At 40.4% G+C, this 26,025-nt stretch overlaps 3 protein-coding genes across 4 annotated transcripts; 2 read left to right on the forward strand and 1 right to left on the reverse strand.

The window, feature by feature from the left end:
• The first annotated feature begins 1,554 nt into the window (after positions 1-1,554).
• svip (small VCP interacting protein) lies at positions 1,555-5,426 on the forward strand. Of its 2 annotated transcripts, XM_068312941.1 has the most exons (6): positions 1,555-2,153; positions 2,411-2,474; positions 2,748-2,798; positions 3,246-3,292; positions 3,678-3,791; positions 4,141-4,162. In XM_068312941.1, the coding sequence occupies exons 1-5, from the start codon at positions 2,122-2,124 to the stop codon at positions 3,757-3,759; spliced, it is 276 nt and encodes a 91-aa protein (XP_068169042.1). In that variant the 5' UTR covers positions 1,555-2,121; the 3' UTR covers positions 3,760-3,791; positions 4,141-4,162. The 2 variants fall into 2 exon arrangements, with proteins under 2 accessions (XP_068169042.1, XP_068169041.1); XM_068312940.1 differs by lacking the exon at positions 3,246-3,292 and having other exon boundaries at positions 1,562-2,153; positions 4,141-5,426.
• Positions 5,427-6,294: 868 nt separating this feature from the next.
• LOC137594035 (growth arrest-specific protein 2) lies at positions 6,295-23,643 on the reverse strand. Its single transcript, XM_068313247.1, has 8 exons — positions 23,406-23,643; positions 18,647-18,808; positions 16,441-16,571; positions 12,796-12,937; positions 11,319-11,382; positions 10,997-11,207; positions 10,805-10,912; positions 6,295-6,918 (listed from the first exon to the last, which is right to left on the reverse strand). The coding sequence occupies exons 2-8, from the start codon at positions 18,789-18,791 to the stop codon at positions 6,706-6,708; spliced, it is 1,014 nt and encodes a 337-aa protein (XP_068169348.1). The 5' UTR covers positions 18,792-18,808; positions 23,406-23,643; the 3' UTR covers positions 6,295-6,705.
• A 717-nt stretch (positions 23,644-24,360) lies between these two features.
• Positions 24,361-25,533, forward strand: fancf (FA complementation group F). The gene has a single exon (XM_068313707.1). The coding sequence runs from the start codon at positions 24,511-24,513 to the stop codon at positions 25,531-25,533; it is 1,023 nt and encodes a 340-aa protein (XP_068169808.1). The 5' UTR covers positions 24,361-24,510.
• The last annotated feature ends 492 nt before the right edge of the window (positions 25,534-26,025 follow it).

The following is a 26,025-nucleotide window of genomic DNA, read 5'->3' on the forward strand; positions in this document are numbered from 1 at the left end:
TCATGCAACACTCTTCCTTTTTCAGCTTCCACCATTTTGTCTTCTGCTCTGCCTTTGCCCTCTTCATCTTCCTCACCACCAGAGTCATCCTACACACCACCATCCTATGCTGTTTGGCTACACTCTCACCTACCACTACTTTGCAGTCACTGATCTCTTTCAGGTTACACCGTCTACACAAGATGTAGTCTACCTGTGTGCTCCTACCGCCACTCTTATAGGTCACTCTATGTTCCTGCCTCTTCTGGAAGAAAGTATTCACTACAGCCATTTCCATCCTTTTTTGCAAAGTCAACTACCATCTGTCCTTCTGCGTTCCTCTCCTGGATACCAAACCTGCCCATCACCTCCTCATCACCTCTGTTTCCTGCACCAACATGTCCATTGAAGTCTGCTCCAATGACAACTCTCTCACTTCTAGGCATGCTCTGCATCACTTCATCAAGGTCCGACCAGAATTTCTCCTTCTCCTCCAGCTCACATCCTACCTGTGGAGCATACCCGCTAACAACATTGAACATCACACCTTCGATTTCTAGCTTCAGACTCATCACTCTATCTGACATTCTTTTTACCTCCAGGACATTCCTAACAAACTCCTCCTTCAAGATAACTCCTACTCCATTTCTCTTCCCATCTACACCATGATAGAACAACTTGAACCCTGCTCCTAAACTTCTAGCCTTGCTACCTTTCCACCTGGTCTCCTGGACACACAGTATGTCTACCTTCCTCCTCTGCATCATGTCAACCAACTCTCTACCTTTTCCTGTCATAGTTCCAACATTCAACGTCCCTACTCTTAGTCCTATACTCTTGGTGTTCCTCTTCTCTTTCTTCGTGCGAACGCACTTTCCTCCTCTCCTTCTTCGACCAACAGTAATCCAATTTCCACCGGCGCCCTGTAGGTCAACAGCGCCGATGGCGGTCGTTGTTAACCCGGGCCTCGACCGATCCGGTATGGAAGTCATAGGTGTGATTCGCATCTTTGATTTGGCAAAAGTTTTACGCCGGATGCCCTTCCTGACGCAACCCTCTGTATTTATCCGGGCTTGGGACCGGCACAATAAGACACTGGCTTGTGTCCTCTTGCGGCTACATTGACACGGAGCTACGTTCAAAATGTGTTATTACATGCTATGTAAATTACACATTTTAACACAATAATGTTAAGACCATAGCTGATTACAGTTAATTAAGAATTAAATACCCTCGCACTCCGTAGTATTTTGACTGATTATGTGTGGTTAATAATTTTTATCACTCTTGTCTATTATGGATGTAATTAAATTACAAATTTGGCTTCATTTAATTTTCTCTGCGCAGTGCAACATGTGACATTTTGATTATTTTAAATAAATTTTCTAACTGTCAAAAGACAACAACAAGTTTGGTCTTTGAGGCTCGAAGCGTCTGCACACGTAGGGGAGGGGGCGTGTCCTTGATGCGGGTATCGGGCTTGCTTCATTTAGGGGGGGGGGGCAGAAAATGATGACGTCCGAAGCCTCCCTACGCGGCTGATACCACGTGACTGATCCAGGAAGTGGTGCGGATTTTACCGCGAGTTCTTCCAGCGATATAAACCCCTCAGGCTCCATTCAAAATGGGTTTTTTTTTGATAGAGAGCTGCGGTTAGTGAGAATTCGCAGACAGTCTGGAGAGTTTGGATAGAGTTAGAGATAGTCTGGAGAGAGTGTACAGCCATCACTAAAATGTGAATGCTTTTGCATACTTCTTTATTTTTCTGATAAGTTTTATTAACAGGCTCTCTGCTAAATGCTACAGACCTCAAAGTCTGATATTCCTGCGTCCAGTAGATGTCCTACTAGAACAAATGAAGCCTCAATGGAGCCTTTTTTTTTTTTTTTTTAAAGAAGCTTTGCACTGGAGTGAACCAATTGGATGAAAGGCTTCAAAGCTTCAGGAAGCTTCATCAGCACTTTATCACTAGTGGTTGTTGTTGTTGTTGTTGTTGTTGTTTACGAATCCTAGGAGCAGGAGCCGACACCTGACCGGAGTGAACGCGACTCTCCGGAGTCGGGAAGTCTCGGCAGCAGAATTTTGACCAAAACAAAGTGAGATCCAGACATCGGCCGGGACGTCAGCCCCCTTCAGTCCGTGATGTTCCACCTGCCGAGGCGGCTGAACCAGAGGTCTGAGGAGGAGTAAACGAAGCGGCCTAGCTGCTAGTTTATGCTAGAATGCTACCGTAGTTAGCATCGGTGCTAGCTAGCGCATCGCCGGGCCGTCACTAGCCGGAGGGAGTAGTCGCTGTTTGCTTCTGTGGCCTTAAATATCACCGCAGCAGCTCGCCATGAGGCGCTAGCTGGTTTTTATTAGGGTGTTAACTAAACTCAAGCGCTGATAACGGATTTTTGCGGTGCCTTTCTGTCTGGATTAACGCCACCAGCATGGGGATGTGTCTGTCCTGCTTTGGCGGAGCCGCGGACGAGGCTGTTGTCACTCCAGATCCAGTAAGTTTATTTTAAATGAAATATTTATATATAAACTGTAAATTGAGCTGTGACTCTTGATAAATCGGATTACCACACTCGTGTTGTGCTAGAAAGTAGGAATTAAATTAGTTAAAGCAAAAAGCTCCGTGAATGAGGCCCTATTTGGTCGTGTTGTCAGTTCGCTCTTGTAAACATTGGCATGTCAAGCATTTCCCAGCGCAGCCAAAGTGACCCCGGTTCGCCTCTAGTTGTCTTTCCTGTGATGAATTAAAATCCTTGTCTTGTTTTCAGGAAACAAGAAGACGACAGTTGGCTGAGGCCGCTGAGAAGAGACAAAAAGAGGTAGGTTACTTTATCTTTAGCGTGTTTGTTTATGTTTGAAGTGCTCAAACTGTGTATTGCTGCCTCTGGTTGTCAGACCATTGGGTGCGTCCATGTGCTGCACAACAACCCTGCAGGATTTGTAGATTGCATTATTGTTTTATTGCATTATGCTGCAAGATTAGAAAAGCTTTTCACTGTAACACAATGGATTTTTACAATGAACCCACTACAGCCTTCAAATAATCATGAAGCTCAACAACTTTGAAACAGTTTAGTGGAAAATCTGCCTTTAAAACTTTCTTAAATGTAGATTTACTGCAGGGTTGTTCACATTACATTTGCGTTGGATGTGCTTAGTAATGCGGTGACAGTTGAATGGATGATGTGAAGCTTTTGGTTCAATATTTACAGCCAATTCGAGAAACATGCACTTTATTTTGAGTGGAGGGATTTTTTTTTATACAGAAAAGCCACTTGCAAAAACGTAAGAGCCAATCTAGAGTAATGACAAGGTAAGTAGATGTTTTACCAGAATGAAAACTCATGTCCCAGTGAATCCTTTGGACTCGCTCGTGGCTCAGCTACCACACACCATATCACTAGTGTTCCAAGTCACTGTGTTCATTTTTAAATTTTCCAAACACCTTGTCAATTCACAAGTTTTGTGCACATATGAAAGCTTTGAGTAGTAACCCACCTCACCTTTCTCTTCCTGCTCCACCCTTTATCTGAATTTGCTCATTTGGCAGTTTAATGTCCTTTTACTGATTGGGCTGAATCTTGCTCTGGTTTTTCAAAACATTGTACTAGTATAGTAATGCATGTTTGTATGTATAAATTAGAAATCCCTTTTTTTTCCCTGTTCTTTCTTGATCATGCATCTGTATTCTTTTTTAGACGACATACAGGGGCGTTAAAAACCCAGAAGCAGTTGAAAGGAAAAGGAAAAAACAAGAAGAGGCTGAGAAACAGGCGATGACCACCTCTGCGTCCGGCGGTGGTGGATTGAAGGTGAGTTGTGTGTTGAATAGTCATCGTCACTTTGAGCAGATTTTTTATTTTACTAATGATAAAATATTTGTTGTCGAGTTCTGATACCTTTGAAGGGAAATAGAAGGGACTGAAAGTTGTCGCTTTTTTATTGTGGGAATCAAAGTAAAAAGACGCATTCATTATTTTCACATTAAACAATTGTATTACAATATTTTTTAAAAATGTGTTGTTTCATTGATTTTTAATTTGTAAAAATAGACCCACTAAGATGTAACGTATAAGCATGGTCAACTTTTCTTTTAGCCTCAATGATGTCAGATATCAGAATGATAAATAAAGCATGTATTTTCCCCCTCTTTTTCTCCAGTGGCAGGTGGGCTGAACCATAGTGGTAAAACCAAAGCCTGGATTCTTAAGTCCAAAACACCGTGAAGAATATCAACAGGATCATGTTTGAACTGCTGTCAGTTTTTTTTTTTGTTTTAAATTTGGAGGAGGGGTTGCCTCTTTTATGATGATGTGGGTACAGTTATCATGCAAGACGATTTGAAGTGATGACAAACAGAACTGCTGGACTTGCCCTTTGTTGCCAAGATATAGAAGCTGGATTGGATGTTTGGTCTGTGGTAACATAACGAAGTAAAGTGCAGGCGATTAAACCACTTTATTATCTTTGACAGTCAGACTTAAGTTGAGGCTTGCGAAAATCACGTCCCACAATGTCCCTGGCATCTGGATTTCATTGTCAAGCGTTATTTTTCATTATAATTCCACCTTGTTTTGGTTTGATTTCACCAATTCATTTCACCTGCAAAATGCATGTTTTGTTTACAAAGAAATGGCTTGTGTTCCTGATATGGGTTCACTCTTTTCACCTTGTTTAAGGTTCCGTTAGCAGCAATGAACTAGCATTTCAAGTGCCATAATGTTTAGGTATGCATTGAAGTTGTAATGCGCTTTGCCTGTTCCTGGAGACGGACACAATAACAGGTGCCTGCAAACGTTTCAGATTGTCTGTTTGACAAAAAATATGCTTGACAACCAGGTCCACACCTGTCAAATGTTATTGAGTTAGCATTTAGTGATTGGGTTTCAAAGTACAAACTACATGTGACAAGCACCTTCTCCAACCATCCATCCATCCAATGTTCTTGTCGACGACACGATTGCAATCGACTCTTCTACAGCCGCTTTTCTGCCTTTTGGGTCACGAGTTTCCTGGAGCCTATCGGTTTGATTTTTCCTCTGCACAGTTTTAATTTCATTTCATTGAAATGTGATGGTATGCAAATCTCTGAACTCCTTTTTGATTTTAATGAGCTCTGGAATGTTCTGGTGAATTGTTATACGACAAACACAAGCTTTTGTGGGCAACTATTTACACCTGTTTCGTCAACACTTTGTGAACGGCAAATGCTCTTGTTCCCACTCCACAGAATGTTGGGAGAGGATAGAAACTAGAATAGAAACAGGAAGAGAAAGAAAAAAGGATTGTGTGTACTGCACATAGTGAAATATTTACTTACACTTTCTTACTTGAGTGAATTTAATTGCAGCCTTTGCGTGACCTTTGATGCTTCTGGAGCGATTCACTTTTTATAGAACAGGAAGCCTAGCCCATGTTCTTTGCTACAATAAACCACATTTATACTACTGCTGTGATTTTCATGAGTACAGTCACACATTACAAAAATATTGAACTTCAATGTGTTTCTTATGATGCATTTTGCAAAATACTGCAATTTGGATGTAAAAGAACAAAAAAAACCTTTTTTTTAGGTCCACATTTGGAATTTTTGAATACATAGTAAAATTTATAGCTCTCATACTGTACATGAAAATAGAGTCTGCATGACTCTTTATATTTTGGTTTTGATAAAACAACTATTCCTTAAAATATTTACAAAGGTTACTGTACTTCAAAATGCAGTAAAATATACATCTAAAAGCTCCAATTGGACACATTCTTGGATACTTTCCATTCAACTCTATGTTAATGTGCATATTGAGTGATCAGAATCAAATCTGACATTTTCTATGGAGAAAGTAATTGTTATATGGTTGTAAGAGGCTAAAGCTTTGGGACAGATGACGAGTTCCACTGACAGGACCGCCTCTAGAGGTCAGTAAATAACAAATTTTAGGAACTCGGATGTTTTGTAAGTCTATCATGTTCTATAAAATCAGATGTTGAATATATAACACTGACTCAATTTTCTTAAAATGTAAATTATGAAAAATACTGATCAAAAAACAGTATTTTAAAGTATTTAAAAGTTATTCAGTATTTCAAACAATAAGTTCTTTTCATTTTAACTAAAGAAAAAGCCGTGACATTTTATGGCTGTTTGGTTTTGAACAGAGATTTTGTAATTTTTACAGCAAAACAACCGTGAATCCACTGAATCTTATCTTATAATTTGTAAAGATCAATTTGCAATTTGCATGCAGGACAAACCCAAGCATTCAATGTGTTTAAAGTACATGATAACAAGATCTAGTAAGAAATTCAACAAGAAGCCATCTGAAACCTCGTTTAATCTGGAAAAAGTTGACATGTACAAAAACAACCAGGTGCCATACGCCTGACAGTAAGAAAAGATAAAATAACTAAAACTGCAAACAGATTCTACCCAGTTAATATAAGGAATATATTGATTAAAATGATTGAAAAACTAAATATACAGTCTGTCTTAGCCAGTTAACTCATAAAACAAAAACTGACATAAAGCCTAAATAAAACCCATCGTCAAGAGTGTTCTAGTGATTCCTGGCTTCACATGCTCATCCACATTAAACAGAACTCAGAGAAAACCAAACCACCACGGTTAAATCCATACACTTCTAATTTATATCAAACAGTAACCAGTAAACCATTGGAAGAAGTCACAATCTGTCAAGTTTATTTATGACACTTTTCATTTCTGTGTCCTCACTTTTTACTGCGGTAGTGAGCCGCCACTACCAGATAGCTGTCAGGGCTGAGGTCCTTGATATTGGGGGACTTATTGCTGTTAACAGGGGACGTCTTGCCCTCCACCCGGGAGAACTGGAGCATACGGCACGGGTCGTGTTTCAGAAGGTAACTCTCAAAGGTCTCCCAGCCTCCACCCACACGCACCATCACATGCTTGTTGTGCAGCATCTATAGGGAAAAACAGGATTATAGTTTTATTTTATTAGCAAAACTGTCAGGGCATTTTTGGTAAGATTCACAGGTAGGATTCACATGCTGTGGACAAAAGCCAGCCATACAAATCTTCAATGTAATGGTAGTTTATATATGAAGTTGAGGACATCAGATCAAGGTGGTTCATAGGCAGACAATAATCTCCATCCCTAGAAACAGACTTCTAGAATGGCTTAAAAATGTAGGAGCATTGGATAATCACTGAAAAGTTATTGGATCTGCTTAACCGAGTAATTACATGTTGTTTTCGTTTTATTTATCTTTAAAACTCTTCAAAACTGCACCACCAGCCACATTAGAGCAGCGTGCTAAAGCTAGGTAGCATGGTGTCATCAGACATTACGATAAAATAAAGACACAAAAATAAAAGGCTGATATTGTTAATGCTTAGATACTTTCATTTCCCTCAGGCTGTGCACATAAAACACGTATGCCTCATACTGGAGGCTTATCAAACCCACACTATTAGAAAGCCATTATACCCCACCTAAAGCATGCATGTTTACCACATACCCATGTGCCCTTGATGAAACAGAATGAACAGGTTAATTTGAAGACAATTATGATGCTATACTGTTTACAGAATAACTCAGAGAAATATTCAACTAAAATACTTGAAAAAAAGCCAAAACTACCTCATGAGCTTGTCCCCTTAGTTTGTCTAGATATGAGGCATTTTGGCCTCCAGCAGCACAACATTCAACATTTATAAGCCTCTTAAAAGAATCAATCAGGAGGGCACTGAAGGGGCACTGCTTCCAATCACCAGCGCCAGGCCTTCAGGCTTTATGACCAACAATTTAATGGACCTGTGTGATGCAGAAGAGTGTCAATCACCCTGCTTTGGGACCAGACCCCTGTTTTAGTCGAGCAGTCCAGAGAAGGACAGAGGCCCCGGGCTGAGCTGGGGCAGCACTTCTCACACACACTGTGATGTTAGTCTGGACCCTTATCCAGGCTACAAGCACCTCATTTACTGCAGGAGCCACGAGGGTCAGTCTCTCAGGAATGTACAGATAATTGTGGAGACTGTATGACGCTGTTGTCCCCGCGCCACGGTGGACTGAAGACAATGACTTGGCCTCATTGTATTCATGCTTTTTCAGCAGAAGCAGTTCTGTGGTTAAACCATCTAAGGAATTTTAATTAGATCATCTTGGTTATGAGAAGTGTTGGTTGACAAGGAAAGGAATAAAGGTTTAGCTTTTGGTTTGGCCTGTGACTAATATACATGAGGTACTCCTCATATCATTTTATAGAATGTTGATGTTTTAAATTCCATCTTATTCATCTCGCTTTCCATGTGTGTACGTGTGTGTGTGTGTCTCTCTAAATCAAGGAACCATACCCCATAGTAACTATAACATGAAATACGTTTTGTATAGAATAAATTAATCTAAATTTGTGTAGATGTGTAAAGATTTTGTGTATAGATGAAGATAACTGGCCTGTTGAAGTAATGTCGTGCAGGCTGTTCTCAATCAGCAGTGCCAGTTTCTCAACATTTGTCCTTGGTTGCTCAGCAACACAGTGATGAGGTGGATAAATCATTCAGTCGTGGTGAACACATCAAACAATGATACATATTCAAATATTTGTTGTTTTATTATTAATAGTCTTCCAGCAGGAAATCAGAATAAACACGCTTTGTTCACCCAGACCCCCTCAAGACTGAGATTTAATCGTAACTGTAATATAATGCACTGACAGGAGAGGACACTGAAGAGTGAGCATCCTTAAACGTTTAAGGTACTGATGGAATGAAACACATTCTCAGAGGTGTGAATCCTGCTAGCAGGTTGCCAAGTAACCAGGATCCCAGAGGGAGGAGCACTGCTACTTCAGTAATCTTTGTTAGCCTCCATTTATCTTTCTTCAATACCTTCCATCCATCAAGGGACCTGTTTTGAACGTTTATATTTAAACCCCTTCACCAATAATAATAATAATAATAATAATAATAATAATAATAAAAACCATAGAAAATGAATCCATCTTTAATTTGGATATCCTGTTCCACATTTTCAGCATAAGTTTGGCTTGATTTGATAATGCTTACTCCTAACATGTGAAAACGACAGGAAACACTTTGTAAAGTGTAGTTAAACTCTGTAAAACATAGCACATAAAATAGTCATAAATCTGATTCTTATAAATAATTTAAATTATTTATTTCCCCTTTATCCATACATGCATTCCCTGTCAGTTAACTTATCTCATAAAATTTATTGTTTCAGCTGTTGTTATTCTCATTTCCTGCTTTATTTTGGTAATCCCTGTCTTATCTCGATGTCCTGATTTTCTTGCCTGAGTGATTGCTTGCTCAACTTAAATTTTATTTCACTTGCCTGTGACTGTCTCTCTCTCCATGTGTATTCTAAATGTGTGTTTTCCTTCCTCCTGTTCCAGATCATCTCTTCCCACGTGTGACATTTCAAGTGTTCCACTGACGCCTGTTGCTTCTTGCCTTGTCATTTTTTAAACTATGGACTCGTTCATGGCTGAATGTTTATTCCACCTCCTGTTTTCTCTAGAGCCTGATAGTTACATTTACCAATGGCTATTCTTGTTTGAAGTTTCATGCAAATGTCACAATATTAAATTAATTAAAACTAAACTTGTGGATACAATCCTTGATTTGGTCTAGTCCAAAATCAAAGGTTCTTTCTTAGGTTCAAATGCTGAGTCTTCCATTCATTTTCACGCTAACACGCGAAGAAGTGTACATATGTGCAACATATATAAATGTTCAAAAAGAGTCTAATTTTGCAATGTTCAATCAAGAAGATCGTAAAATCAATTACGTACTTCTATATGTAATGGGTCGGTCTGCTCAATATGACCAAATTTTATTAAAGTCCTCCAAGTTTTTGTGTAATCTTAATAGCAGACCAACCAGCCTCAACAAAGAAGTAATTTGTTGGCAGAGGAAACCAATAACTTGGTCATTAGCTCATATGGAAATGTGTGGATCTTTTTTCCTTTGCAGCCAGCTCAGCCACATTATTTTTGGCTGAAGATGGAAATAGTTGAAATACCATTAAAAGTAAATGAGACCTCCCAGCAAAGGCGGGCTGTCCAGACACAATGGGTTACTTTCATTCCCGAGTCAGTCCAAAGTGTCAACAAACTGCCGTATGATGTGTGAGTGGAGAAAGTCTGCACCGCAATGTGAGACGTGATTACTGTCAAGCTGAAACTTCAAAAGAGACGATGAACCTCGACAGCAAAAATTATGTTCTATTTTTCATTTATTCGGTGACAGGAGTTTCTAATTATTCTGGAGTCTTGTCTTTTTGTGATGGATAGTTGAATAATAATAGCAAATACATCCTTAAGTGTAAGAAGTAGAAGCAGAATTACAGAAATGTCTTTCAGAGTTTTTCAGGGGTACTTTTAAAACAGCACCAGATTATAACATACATGGAATGCTGTATTAATACTTGTCACATTGGAAATATCAAAATTTACATTTATAAAAACTTTAATGTCAACCAGATGTACTCTTGTATCACTAAACTATTACTAGGTTATTAGAGTATAAACAGTTCTCAGTATCTAAAGCTGTCAAATAATGGTAATAGAATAATGGTTAAAATATTAGTCTCTGAAATATTGTGAAGGTAAATTTGCATAAAATGTAGGTACTCCTTCAACATTGCAATAGTGAGCAGTGTAATAATTAACAGGTGTACTTACGAAGTAATGCTCTTTAACCTCACCCCTCTAAATGTTATGATTTATATGGAAATTATTATTAAAAACTGTCACGAATGAGTTGTACATTTGCATTGTGCTAATATTAGGATGAACTTCATGACTGATGTAATAATAAACTCACTCGGATAAAAAGCATCTTCTCCCCAACACGATATCGACCCTGTGAATGTCTTTCCACACAAAATTTATTGGGACATCTGCAGGGGGGGTCATCAGCAATGTGTCTTACCTGTAAGACACACAACCATAAGTGTAGAACGTAATATTACATTTCCACTAAGATGCTGAAGGAAGACATAAAACCAGAACTTACAGCATCATCCAACAGCTTCCCTGTGCTTTTCTTGCTGGATGTGACTTTGGTGGGAGTTGGAGATGTGGAAGGTGAAGGAGTGGGAGACAAAGAAGGAGACGGAGAAATGGGCTGAGCTGGGGGTACAGGTGATGGAGGTGGTAGGGGGGATGTCTCTTCTTGTTCAATCTCCTTTTCCAGCTTTATAAGACCAGGAGGCTCCACGTTGTATCTGAAATAGGGGGAAAAGAGTGATGGCATACGCTGAGTGCAGAATTAAGAAGATATATACGAAACAAATTGAACAAGGAAAGGGGGAAATTTAAAAAAATAAAGTCTATACCGTGATGCTATCCGTCCCAACTCTAGAAGACAAAGGCACACTTCTCGTGGTTGCTTATGAAGAACTGTAGGAATAGGACAGGTATTGGGTATTTTCCACACTCAAACATTTTGTAGGCAAAAAGAAATATGTGACGATGAGTGACTATGGAGTGTGAACAGGAACACAAATATGGGCTTTGTTCAAACAAATATTTCTCGTCATTGCAATTCTGTTTGTACCATGACGAATGAAAAGACCTTTTCTTAAGTCTGATCTAGGCACACATGCTTTGGGCTCGTGGTATCCGTTTTAAGCTCACAGGCTACATGATGAGACAGTGAGAATGACTGCAGGACACACGCTTCACGTCACACACCACACCATGCATCAGAGACAACATATCCACTGCATAAGAGCAAACCTGGTGCTGAACTGATAAAGCCCTCCAGAGAAAGAAAGGAAGACAGAAAAAGAAAGAAACACACAAGCTGTTATAATTTTTAAGTATTTGTGAAACATTTTATATCATAATTACATGTCTACTGTATGTGACAATGAAGAGCTCATGGACTACTGCGTGTAACCTCGGATTCACAAATGATTTTCGCCGTTTCAGCAGCTTACTGACAGATATGACTCATAGGTTACAGGAATGTCTGTGATATTCCGGGTATTCCAGTAAGTACAGGGTCTCATACGGTAAAATCTGACTGCAAGGACAATACTTCAGTCCAAGCATAGCTGAACTGTGGATAGGACATAGAAATGCATAGACATAAATAACAGTCAGAATGAAAGGAAAGCAAACTGCCTCCCCTAGGCTGAAGAGAACATTTGCATATTGTTGGCCTACTTTCCCACAAACTCCCATCCTTGTATCTGCACTCCCTTTGTTTCCCCCCAGACACTCTGCATGAGCAGCAGTATTAAAGATGTGCCGGTGGTCAGGTATCTGCTCCTGTGGGAGAGCTCTCAGCAGACAGCTGCCCTTGAGGGCTTCATGTGGGAGTCAGAGGAGTTGGAGCGAATCCTGAACATGTGAGTCCTCTGATCTTCAGAGGAACGGTGAGGGGAGCAGGCAAACCTTCAGGACACTCTACCCACAGGATCACAGCATCCAGATGAGGGGGAGATCTGATTCCAATACCTCTGACTATAAACCTGAATGTAAGCCTGACTATAAGCCCGACTACAACCTGACTGTAATCTGACTGTAACCTGACTGTTAGCCTGGCTGTAAGCCTGACTGTAACCTGACTGTAAACCTGACTGTAAACCTGACTGTAAGCCTGACTGTAAGCCTGACTGTAACCTGACTGTAAGCCTGACTGTAAGCCTGACTGTAACCTGACTGTAACCTGACTGTAAGCCTGACTGTAACCTGACTGTAACCTGACTGTAACCTGACTGTAACCTTAACTGTATTGCATCTCTAAACTTGCTTAGTGACTAACCTGCTCTTTCACTGTTTATTATGAAGATAAATAAAACTCACCTAAATCTTCTGATTCAAACAGACACGTTTCTCCAACTCCAACCTTACGGCACCAGGTCAGGAAGTTGGCCGTGTTGTCTCTTGCAAAAAAGGAACCAGAGGGAGCGCTCTGTCGACAGGGTATCCTCCGATAGGGAATGCTCTGCTCGGGGAATAGAGAGGGAACAAATGTCTTCATGTTTGCAACACAAGAAATGAGCCTAAATTGGAAGAGCAGCCCAACATCTTCACTGATGTGTTTTGACAATTAACAGAACATGAACTTTTACTTTAGGTCAAACAAACAGAATATAAAGTTCCACCAGGAGGACTTGGGCCACCAAACATCCAGAATTTCCATCAAATTATGGAGCCACACACTCTTTTATCGACACTGACTTCTTCTCCATCTGCTGAGGCTCTGGTTTCAGCTCAGGATCAAGAACCGTTTTCATGCAGATCAATATGGGAGATGGCGAGTTAGAAAACCAGGGCTACTTTACCATTCCTCCTATGATTTGGTATCAAATGACACGCTTATGGGTTTCAGCCCCCATACAGTCTGTTCAGGGAGATTTATGTGCCTTACTGTGGTTTTATACAGGATATGTGCGTCTGTGTTATGTGAAAGGTGCAATGAGCTCATGTTGGAAATATGCAGGCTTTTGTGGGTATTTTTCTTTTCTTTCCAGGCTCTCCTTTTGACTTTTTCTGGGATCCTGTCTGTTATTGAATTACTTTACATTCCTAAAGAAATAATGTTTGGCCACTTTGCCAAAGTCATTGGATTTAACAATCACGGGAGTGTGTTATTTTTTTCATGGTAGCTTGTTGGATTGTGTACGTCTTTACGAACTGTATAATTAGTTTTAAAGGCACAACAGTTAGTAATGAGGATTCTGACAGACGTCTTTTTTGAAAAGCTGAAACAAAGTTTTGTTTTCTTTTTCTAAGTGAATAAGTTTAACTGATATTAGTTTGGTCCATTTTTAAAAAAAAAAGTAATATCCTTCACTGAAATAAGTTGTGTTCTCTCAGTTAAAGTCACTTACAAAACTTCCACTGACTGACCTGACACACACCATTGCCTTGCTCTGGAGGCAGATAAATTTTCCCTTCTCTGTTCAGCAGATGACAGCATGGTTATGTCACCTCACAGTGAGAAGGTTGTTAGTTCAAATCCCAGTTGATGTTTGCATTTTCTCCTCTTATCTATATGAGGTCCTTCCTGGTATTCCAGATATCTCCCACAGTCCAGAAGTACACAACATCTGTGACTCTAATTAGAGCTGTGACTGGTTGTTTGTCTTTCTGTGTGCCGACCTGACCAGGGTGTACCCTGAATATTGCACAGCCTCAGATGAACTGCAGCCCCCCACAGGGTGCCCACAGTGCTGGGGGATGATAGGACATGGAAAAAGCACACTGTACACAAACCATTAATAAATGCATATGTACCATAAATAAATTAAATACATTTATTAGTAAATTTATGAACTCAAAAAATACATTACACATGGTCTCAGTGAATTAACATTTTACAACTAGTTGGCACAATTAAGTTAATTACACAAACCAGGGAGATTATAAACTACAAACTGTGGATGCTCTTGAAGTTGGGTATCGATCTATCCATCCATCCATCCATCCATCCATCCATCCATCCATCCATCCATCCATCCATTCATCCAATCATCCATCCAATCATCCATACACCCATACATTCATCCATCTATTTATTTACTTATTTATTTTTCTGACCTCAAAGTGATGACATTACATTACTCCTCACGTGTGCACTAAATATGAAACTAGCTCTCACTCAGTTTACAGCAGCGTTAGACCACAAACACAGGGTCAGTTCTCCCATGAGGGAGACTTGTGCTTCAGAGATTGTGTCAATGCCGTAACTTCACAGCCTCTCTGCTAGTTGCTTAGTAACCATTCCCAACCATGAAATAGTCAGCCTAACCTCCTAACATTACCAAATGCTGTTTTGTGTGGATTAAACATAAACACGGCGTCATAAAGAAGAAGCTTTAGATAGCGTAGGTAGGCTTCATTAACTTTGGACAGAGCCTGGCCACCTGTTTCCTGTCCGATTTTTGTGTTACACTCGGATCATTATGGGCTGGCTGCAGTTTTAGGTCTCCTTTAAGTGGAACTACCAGTTATAAAATGTGTTGATAGTAAATGTTTAGTAACATCTGATAAAGTATGGTGTATGAAGCAAAAACAGCATGATTAATCTTTCATAGCTAATTAAACTGAATGTGCTTCATGTGAGCGATGAGGAGCTAACATCCAGGCAAACAGCCATAAATCATATTCTGTTATATGAAATGAAGCATCATAAAAAGGTGTTTGGCTTTCAGAGTTGTCTTTGTCAGGACTCCTCTGGGTTGTCTCACTATTGACCCACACGATCAATACGATCCTGTCTATCAGTGGCTCGTCTGCCGCCCCTCGTCTCTGACCTCACGTCTCCTCACGTCTGTGGTGTTAAACCCACACTGAGATCAGGAGACCCATCACCATCAACAGTCATGCCTCAGTGCAAACATCAACAACTGTCTCTCAAGAGCAGACAAGAGTCTTTACTTCATTTTCCTCTGGACAGAAATGTGACTTTAGTGGTATTTCCCTATACTGTATAAAATAAAATTTCCTTAAAGATCTCATCATTTTCAGTTATACATATATGTGTGTGTGTGTGTGTGTGTGTGTGTGTGCGTGCGTGTGCATGTGTGTGTGTGTGGGTCTTCCAATAACACGAAAAGTAAGAAAACCTCCTTCTTCACAGTAGCGGTGATCCTAGTCTAGGGTTTGTTTTCTCGAAGCCTGAGCCAGTAAAACGTACAGTGAAACAGATTGTTTGGCTTAAATTACGACAACTTGCAGGGTTACTCTTAATCTTCTAAAATTCATTAAACCATCACTCAAGGCCCACAAGAAATGAATGTTCAACGTAGTTCTGCCAATTCTCACAGGAGATGTGGGGCCCCATCAGTTCATGTGTCCTTGCCAGCCTTATTTTTTCTCCTTGCCCTGCTGAAGGCTGCGGGCCCCATCCCCCACCTCCACCATCTCACCCTTTGTGCACTGCTTTCTAAAACTGTGGAGCTCCCTGCAAAGTTGGGACTCATGACTGCAGCCGAGCTGACAAAACCAATCAGCATAGATAAATATGGAATATCATGCAATTGAGTGTATCTCTGTGTGATTATTAGTCTGTAAAAGTTATAGCATCAAAACTGCTGGGGGAAGGAATTGCTCTATTTGAGAGGAACCTAACATCTTGGTGAAGCTGTTTCCTGTCTTCACAAGAATCAATTAGATATCAATACTAATTCACGAAGTCAGCTGCTCTCAATAAGTTATCCCTAAAAACTGGAACTGAGAGGAAAATGTCATGTTGGAATACACAACAAAACAAAAGGAGAAAAATAATTTTAGCAGGCTAAGCATGAATAGCTGGATTTGACATTCTTTTTCTAATCAGGCTAATCAGAAGATGGTTCCTCTTTCAGAATTAATCCTCCATCCAATCATTCAAACTCAAAGTCAGTCCAAGCACACTTTCAGATGAGATTCAGTTCCCAGATTAGTGTTTTCACTCTCACCATTACGATCCTAGATTACTGTAATCCTCGGGGATCTCTGTACCTTGCTGTTGCCGAGAGAAGGAACGCCTCCACTATTTTGCCTGAACTTCTCCTGCAGTGTCTCTGCCAGCTGGCACAACAGGAAGCCATTGTCTAAGCGATCCATGAAGCTCTCGGCAGTGATTTCCAAACCTGACCGGGGGAAAAATAATGACAGCAAAAAAATTCAGCAATAAATTGAACATTAAATTGCTCATTTTAAAAAATTTATACCGCATAAGGAAATAAAATATAATCTATGGTCCATTCCCAATTGAAGCTGAACTCGATTACCAACTCTCAAAAACCACTTGGCTGATTGAGCTTGGCTGAGCGACTAGGCCTAAGAAGAAGCCAAATTTTCTAATATTACAACTTGACTTCAGGGAATATAGGGCAGATTTCCTGGTAGGGTAGCAGAGACAACATCCCATGAATAAAGGGCACTTGACTGTGCAGTAATGCCTCATTATCGTGCACAGTTGCAGAGATAGCTTGGTGATCAACATGTGGTGTCCAGTTGACTGACTTCCAGAGGACCATTCCTTCTCAGTTAGATCATTGTGAAATAGGAGGTGGTGGCAGGGGGTGTCTGTGGAAAGAAACCGGAGAGATTTTTAAAAATCCCCTTTCTGTTTCTTATAGGAGGAGGGGTCTTGGGGTTTGACGTTTAATGAGTTCCAAATGTTGAAATTGCGCCCAGAAAAGAGAGATTGAAATCTTGAGAAATGCTCAGTGAGATCCCATCTTATAGGCTAAAAGTCTCCCTCGTTCTTTGTTGTTTGGGGGAAATATATTCCAGTGGGACCTCAAAGAAGCATTTAAATTCATATAATCTGTCCTTTTAATTGACCAGTCCCTCAGACTTCCCATCACAACAACAATATGACTCATCAGTGTTAGGAAGTACCACCCACCACGTGATCAGCAGACTTGTTACCCCACAGAGCTCCATGTGAAATTGTAACCTGTTAAACATATCAACAGCTTCTTTCTCATAAAGAGCATGTTCTAAAGCAGCACCCTGGTCCAACATGATGTATTGACTTGGAAGATTATGGTTGAAAGTCTTTATTTGTCCATGATTCCTTGCCACAGGCCAGAAGGTTCTAGCTCAGCAGGTTCCAGTCGAAACATGTGGTCCACCAGTGTCATCAGAGGAGATCCTGAGGCTGTTTGGAGGTGGTCACACACACCTACCGGTAATTGGCTTCCAGTCGATTTGAGAAGGGATTGTCAGCCTGTGTTGTCTGCGGGATGTCATTGGAGTTGACACCCAGTCAACCAGACTCAGCGCATCCACATACAGTATATTTAGAAGGAAGGGATTAATGAGGTGCATCAGTGGACTGTCTGTCTTCTACGAGACAACACCGTCTGATCTTATCTTGTACGATCTTGTCTTTGAACTAGTGATAATTTTTTATATTTATCAATTATATTGTGTTAATGAGTAGCTCTACTGTGCTAACTTTCTTCATGCAAAGCTATCACTACATTTCAAACCACCACCTCAGAGTGGTTGCCTTTCTTTAATAACTGCCCCACTAATGAACACTATGCAAGCTCATTTGTTACTGGTCGCCACCTTGCACAAAGCTCCCGCTGAGATTCCCTATTCTGCTCATTCTCAAGCATTTGCTGTGCATTATTGGAGTACTCTTAATGATGCTCATTATTCAATTCAGGTCAATCTATGGGCAAGTAGCGTGTGATCGTGGAAACCCAATCACACATTGTAGTACACTAAAGTATTTTGTAATGAGTTTCAGATTGATTCCAGTTCCTCAGATAGGTGTTTACATCAGCACCCCTTCAATTAATTATGAATGTGCCAACATGTTTCAGTGCTGAGTTATATACAGTATAGAACAGTGTTTTGAATGAATCAGCAATAGCGCCTAAAATATAATCATTATCAAGGACAGCAAAGTAACTAAAGACACATGCATCAAAGATGTTTCCCTGATACAGCCTGATATGAAGTAATTTGTCACAAGTTACATGATTAAAGCAAATCCCAACAAAATAAAACAGAATTTCAATAAGACTCATTTGGAAATTTCATCACTGTGAGACAAATAAAGGCTGTCTTATCTTATTTTAATGCTAAATGGACTGAGTGCATGCCTAAACATATTAACCAATATATTACATTTGCATAACTTGAGATTTACTGAGAAGCAACAGGAGCAGATGTAGTCAGTATGTGGTCCAGTGTTTCTTACCGAGGATGTTCGTGAGCCAGAGGGCCAGGTCCTCCTTCATAGGCAGCAGGCTGGCTTCATGTCGACTGGCCAGCCACTGCTGATACTGCTGCATGTCGGTGAGGCCGGGGCTGCTGGCATGTTTGGTGCTCAGGAAGCTGCACATGGTTCCCTTCTGACAGCCTGAGGAACGCGAACGAGACGAGAGAAAGTGACAAAACGTGTGTTTGCAACAGGAACATGAAACGCATCTTAATGTACTGACTGGATATCAATATGGCATCAAACAGAAAAATATATGCATTAAACAAGAACCAAGGCAGTCGCAGACTGCAACATCCTGCGACACACCTGAATTCAAAATTTTACCCTGACCTACTTGCATAGGTCAAAGATCAAAGCTAGTGCTCTGATCTACTGTCATTGATCAAAGCATTAGCTTTGATCTGTGGTCTTACTCACACTGGCCTTCTCCCTCGTCTTTCTATCTTATCCAGTTCTTGAGTGTACAAAAGTTGAAATTTGACCTTGACCTAGTTTTCTCAAAGGTCAAAGTCATCATCTCATTTTTTTTCATCTTTCTATCTGTAACGGTTGCAATAGAACCGTTGCTGATAGACATGGACGGACGGACAAACACACAAACGCTGACAATTACAACACATCACCGCTTTGAAGCAGGATGTAAAAATGTATTATTAGAAGCAATGCGAGTTATGACGCATCCTTAAAAGAGATTGGATCTCTGATGAACTTCCAAACATGTTTTCTCTGAAATAGTGATTTAAATATTTTTCAATCATTATAATTCATGTTGATTTTTTTCCCACTGGAAAGAATATGAGTGTTATTGGGGTTTTTTTTTACAGTCCACCTGATGGTAGGAGCTGGTCTCAGTAACCTTGACAACATACTTCCTGTCCGTCTCTTCACTGCAGCCAGCCTGACTCAGACAGTAGGACTTCTATCCAGCAAACAGCAGGCACAAACAAAAGCTTTCTTCAGATCATCTGTGATCCATTTATGAGACAGTCTGGGATTCGGTCTAATCCAGAGCATGCTGCAGCAGGTCTCAGATCACAGCCTGATGGAGCGACTGTGTTTGACATCAATATTCAGAGCAGTATTTAACAGCTACTTACTGCCTGCAAATTTAAGTCATTGAGTAAATGAGACATTTCTCCGGGTCTTTTCCAATAACGTTCGACAGTATGCCAAAGTGTTCACTTTATGAGCTCTAATGTGAAAATCATTCACATTTCATTCCAATATCACTCCATTAGTGGATTTGCTGCAGAGACAAGTGACTAATCGACAAAACAACTGGGCAGCAGATGTAAGGCCTGAGCAGAGTAACGACACATCAGTTCTTAATATTTACAACTTTCTGAACGCTGACACAAAAAAGGTGTTCAGACAAACCATGGTGGCATCACAAGTATATTGAGCCGGGTTTATTTGTATTTAATACTTTTTATTCAAGGCTCAGACATTTCTTAAGACTGTGGTGGTATTTATTCGGGGGATTTAAAATCTTAAATTAAAAGAAAATTAAATAAAATGCACTTTTTTTCAGTTTACTTGAACAATGTGTTTTTACATTTTATTGTGGATCTTGTGGCAATGCATGAGATGAGAGGCACGTCTTAGTACAGACATAACCAGATTAGCCATTTTCAAAGTTTGGTTCATGCAACATGACCAATTATTGAAGACATCATATAGACAGTAGTTCTCACTGTACTGAGCTCTGACTATAGCTAGAAGGTGCTGCTCTACAGTAAACAGCTCACTTCAGTTAGCTGTGCAACTATTTGCTCTGTAGACTATTCACTTTGCCGTGAGGCCCATACTAATTGAACTTGGTTTGATTTTATAATGCTTCCTGTGTATTTTTTAAACTGTGATATAGTCCAGTAATGTACAACTGTAATTTCATAAGTATCATATTCATATTCATTATCACACATTTATTATTCCTGGACCAAAAAAACCCACTGGGTTTTATACTTATAAAGTGATCCATTATTCTTTTTTTTGTCGTTGATCAAATGATCAAATGATAAAAAGGGTGAATGGCCATTTCCTTGTCTACATAAATCTGTAATGGAGCACATCTATATAGAATACTGGTGCCCCCTCCTGCTAGGATAAATGCAACCAGTACCAGGCAGTATGACAGTTTCCCAGGATTTGACCGGGCCGTTACAGTTGACATAAACAAAGGCTGACGTAATTGAGATCAACAGACATGATAAAACAAAACATGATTTTAATTTGCCTTTTTTTTTTAAACAAGGAATCAACAATACATTTCAGCAATAGAAAGTATATGGCCGTGTTTAAAAGAAAGTAAGACTTTATCTAATTTATTTGTCAGAATATAGAAAGGTAGCAGAGCTTGTGAAACATGCGACACATGTCCAAATACATCTGCCAACCGAAACTGTGATGCTCTCTCTTAATTGCCTCTTGAGTTAGTGGTGGGATAACAGGACTGGTTAGAATACTGATTTCAGCAAAAATCTGCAACACAAAATATAAATATATTTGCCATAGTGCTAACATTTTTTATTCCTCTAGTTAGTTTGTCAGATATTAATGTGGACTAAATATAAGGCATGGTGAAACTCTTAAATGATGTAACATTTAATGACTTCGCCTCCAGCTTGTAAACAAAACATGCATTTACCACAGTAGGCAAACGGCTACAAGATACTTGTTACAAATTACCAAAATGACTTATTCAAACAAGGGTGCAAAGCAGCCACAAACAATTAGTTCATAGTTGGTGATCGCAGAAAATAACCTCAAAATAGCAAAGGAGTGTAACACAATGTGAAGAATCTGACCTTTAAAGTTACGGCGTATTTCAATATCCCCTTGGAGTTGACTGTAACCAAATAACACTGTGGTGCAGCGCTGGACCTCAGGACCTTGATGTCTGACCAAGTTTGTGTTATCTTCTTCAGGACAAGACCTCCTCCGTGCATACACACACTAAAATCTGTAGCTCAGCAGTCACACACAGGTGTTGCATTCCCAAGTTCACTGTGGTGCAGAGTGACGGACAGAACAAGGGCACTGGGACAACTTTTCATGTCTCACAGGACAAGACCCACTCACACAGGCCCACTCACTGCCGATGTGGAAATAGAAATGTGGGTATTTGACATACAGTATGTGCGTAACATAAAACAAACCCTGCTTAATATCAGAATGAAAATGCTTTATACAATTTTTAAAAAAAATTCTTATGGTATACATTTTTCTACACTATTCTTCACTGGAAATCCAAGGAATCATATAGTTAATCGTTTTGAATGAGCTGAAGGATGTTGAACAATTCTCCTCCTAAACTACATGAATCGATGAAACCAGCAGCTGCAAAATGTTTTGTCACGAAGTGTATTCTCCAAAGAATCATAAATGAACATCATGGTGGGTTCCCCTCTTTTTTCCCAGGAAATAGCCCCAGAGAAACGACCAGCTGTTGTTAAATGTACCTGGTTCCTCTGCAGCTGTGAGGCAAACCACCGCTCAGCTTTATGTCACATATCCCATCTCCTGAATGTGAGCTTTATCATGTTTTTCCAAATCTACACAGATTTCTAAATACATTTTCTAAGCCCGACAAGCCTCATGCTTTCAGTGAAACATTATAAATTATAAGAGTAAGCTCTTTGCTGCTCCAGAAAAGGCATATAGATTAAACCAATGAATCACATCAGTTGGACTAAAACAGAGTGTCTCTGTTCTCCTGATGGTGTTCTCCTCCACAGCGGCAAACTAATCTGGCTTATTTGTCCATTTAAACAAGGAAACACATGTTTCTGCTCCAGACAAGGACTGTGTGTGTTGCTGTGTGGGTATCATATTGTATCAGCTGTTTTCTGTAGAGTCTAGTCTCCTGCTCAACATCAATAAGGACAGAATAAGTATGAAAAAACATCCCATGACACAAAGATTGTTTAACACCCCTCATTTCATATTCACTCATTCCAGTAACACTGCTCTCATGCTTGTTAGTCTGCCACAAGGAAGGTCATAAAGCCCAAGCTTATTACTTCAGATCTAATGGGCAGCCTCAGGCCTTCATTTTAACCCCCCCCCCACATACACACCCTCAGTCACACACCAACACTGCTGATGTAGGCTAAATACTGTGTTTTCATCACTAACACAGCATACGTTTCCAAAGGATATGTCAGGCATACCACAGATATACCTTCTCAGGTAATAGAGGGATTGGAACTAAAGTCTGTCTGAATTTATTTTTAAACAATTGGTTTTTGACAGTGTTATTGAGCTCCTAAACATTTGACTGCAGTTTTTTATTTTCAAATATAATTGAACTTTACTACTGTCCTTCCTTATATTGCCACAAATAAAAAAAAAGCCACAACAGACACTCCACCACTCTACAAGTAGCATCAAGGGAGGATCAGATGCATGAGTTATGACCATGATTAAAACCAATAAAGCTGCAGCTGAAACAGGCATTCTAGGCTGTGTAATTAAGGATTTTATTTAATCACATATAAGATAAATATAGAAAAAAATAAACAAAACATTTTTTTTAAATTCAGGGAGGGACATTTAATTGCACCACAACTTTTACAGCAAAGAGTGTTATTCTGAAAAACGAACATGCCTGTGGTGAGATTTAAACCAGAGCTTATAAATAAACCTAAAATATAATATGCATGAATACATTACAAATTCTGCCACTATAATTTCACACGAGTCGGAAAAACAAGGTGTCTGTATGTGCGCTCACCCTGAGGGTTCAGCTGGTTGGAGCGCACCTTCCTCTCACTCGTCCTGTGAGCTGCGGGATCCCAGCTTTCATGCTTTTCGCAGCGGTGCACCGACCCACAGGTTAGACTGCAAAAAACACTGAACCAGTGTGGACAGGGGAGGTCTTTCTCCCTGCACACACAGAGCACGCTGCTCACGATGGGAGGGAAGTTTGATCTTGTTGGCAATGCCTCCCTGCTCTCCCCTTATTATTGCCTCAGTGTGACAGCAGAGAAATACAATCCTCCCATACTCGTTGATTTTAACGGATTTCTCTTTTCCTGTGTCTCTATGTCATCTGATGCAAATGATCATCCCTCTCCATGTCAAATGTACAATTAAATGATCCGTCTTTACTTCGCTGAAATTGAATGACATAGTTTTCTCATGGTAACCCATGACAATCATTAAGAAGCAGATATGATCAAAAACACCCAATTTATTCATAACTCTTCTGTAAGAAATACACGAATGAAAGACATTTTATCCAAGTTAATAGGCTTTTCACTGTGGCATCGACTGTATAAAATAGATAGCAAATGATGCAACTGTATGTTACGTAGAAGAACATTGAAGTGAGTAAATGTGTAGAAGTTGTGTTAGTTTAGTCCAGATTCTTCTTCTTTTTTGTATTAAACATTGTGAGTAGCACGGCGACTTTTATTTTGAAGGAAACCCTGTCGGGTCTGCATTGAAAGTGCGCATGCGCATAAATCAAAGCCGCACAAACAGATTCAGAAAAAGTAAAAGTGAGAAACGCCACAGCAGTTGTGTTAATTTATTTAATTATTTATTATTTATATTTTATATTTCTGATATATTTTATTTCATATTGTGTTCAATTTTATTCCTAGTTTTCGATAACATTTGTTGAAAACGATTTGTTTTGAAACCTGTCACCGGAAGTTGCGCTCAGTTTTTGTTGACTAGCCTGTAGCTAACATTGTGATGCTAGGTCACCGACGTGTTGAGCAGCCTGCCGGCCGCGGCGGACCGTGTCGGTGAATCTGGCGTCTCTCCCCCAACACAGGGAGGCTCCACGCCTGTCGTTCCGGGGCTGAAGCAGGAACGGAGTTTGGGGATAGATGGACGCGCTGCTGAGGGACGTGTCGGCCGCGGTGGAGCTGCTGGCGGTGGCTCGGCGGGGCGGTGCGGTGAAGCAGTGGGGGGAGCCGGAGCTGTCCAGAGCTTTCCGGTGGGGTCACTACTGCGAACGTGTATTTTCAAGATTCCATAATAACCCAGCGATTAGGAGGATTGTGGAGCAGCAGCTGCAGATCACTAATCATAGTTTGCAAGTTGCTTTTCCTGGATTCCCAGAGATCTCCTTCAGCGACCTGTCGCGGTGTCAGCACCTGCTGCTCGTCGGTCTGCTGAGCAATCCAGAGCTGCCCAGCTCCATCATGAAGATGCTGTTTGACCCCCCAGTGAACCCCCAGCGGCCTCATCACGACGGTGTTACCGGCATGTGCAGCCGCATCGTTCAGTGTAAATCTGCCTGTAAAGTCCTGGGTGTCCTGGACGGCTCAGCTGCTGGTGCTGATGCTGAGGTTCAGGGAGGGATGCTGATGGAGAGGCTGGATGCTTTGCTGAGTCAACGCAATGACGCCAGCATTACAGAGCACTTTCTAGGTTCTGTCCTTGAGGGATGTGAAGGAGAAGCGAGACAATTCTGTCGCATCATCGCTGCAGCTCTGCTGACAGCAAAAAACTCAGATGCACAAACTGCCTCACAGGATTTTCTGTTGGAATGGCTGCAGAAAAACACCCGTGTGTTGCAGCTCATGTGTTCTGCTTTGCCAGCTGTGCTTCTGAAAGATCTGGCCAAAGAACACGTGAAGTTTAGAGAATCATACTGTGATGTGCTGAAAAGGTGGGCCTCGGATATGGAGTACAGCTTAAGTGATGGTGAATGGGTTCAGACCGGCACAAACAGAACAGTGACCTTCCAGAGACTGACGGAACACTTCCAGGCGTTGTTTGATGGCTGTCCCTCTCTGAAGGAGGATGTCGGAAAAGAACTACAGGCTTTGAAAATGTCTGATGGAAACTTTGATGTCAAATGTCTGAGTGTTTGGGGGGATCTCCTGTCAGCATTAAACAAGTGACTGTCAGTCAGTTGGTCTTACAGTTTCTGTCTCCACTCGAAACAGTCCTCTGACATCTACGTTTGACTGAAGAATAGAAAAGTACTATCTTGGTATTTCCAAAATTAAAGTATCATAAGCACTAATAAAAACAGGAGTCTGTCAATAACAAAGGTTCTCCTTTGAGTGCAGACTAACACAAAATCAGACACACAATTGGCTGAACTGCATACAGGATGAAATTTAATAAAAACATCAAGGACACAAATTTTAGAAATGATCAGTTTGTGAATTTGATAAGCCTTGCGTGCTTTTTCTTCTTTCTAACTTAGATTCTTATGTAATTTTATCCATGTGCTTTTAAATTATGGTAGCCATGGCTTTTTAATCTCAATACAATTGAATATTTGTGCAGCCTAGTGGGTTTGGACAGATGGCCGCAGCACATGACTGAATTATATTGAAAGTAATTTTCAGTCATTGCATGTTTTACTGGCCTCTGGAGAATTGAGG

This window comes from Antennarius striatus, chromosome 4 (assembly GCF_040054535.1).
Source record: "Antennarius striatus isolate MH-2024 chromosome 4, ASM4005453v1, whole genome shotgun sequence".
Classification (NCBI taxonomy): Eukaryota; Metazoa; Chordata; class Actinopteri; order Lophiiformes; family Antennariidae; genus Antennarius; species Antennarius striatus.

Bases quoted from the DNA above. Each gene is read 5' to 3' on its own strand.
- svip (XM_068312941.1), top strand. From the start codon at position 2,122: ATGTTCCACCTGCCGAGGCGGCTGAACCAGAG. The intron at 2,475-2,747 runs GTAAGTTTATTT...TCTTGTTTTCAG, and splicing joins CTGTTGTCACTCCAGATCCA to GAAACAAGAAGACGACAGTT. The intron at 3,293-3,677 runs GTAAGTAGATGT...ATTCTTTTTTAG, and splicing joins CAATCTAGAGTAATGACAAG to ACGACATACAGGGGCGTTAA.
- LOC137594035 (XM_068313247.1), bottom strand. From the start codon at position 18,791: ATGTGCAGCTTCCTGAGCACCAAACATGCCAGCAGCCCCGGCCTCACC. The intron at 11,208-11,318 runs GTATAGACTTTA...CCCCTATTTCAG, and splicing joins TTGGGACGGATAGCATCACG to ATACAACGTGGAGCCTCCTG. The intron at 6,919-10,804 runs GTGAGTTTATTA...TTTTCCCTATAG, and splicing joins AGAAGATGCTTTTTATCCGA to ATGCTGCACAACAAGCATGT.
- fancf (XM_068313707.1), top strand. From the start codon at position 24,511: ATGGACGCGCTGCTGAGGGACGTGTCGGCCGCGGTGGAGCTGCTGGCG.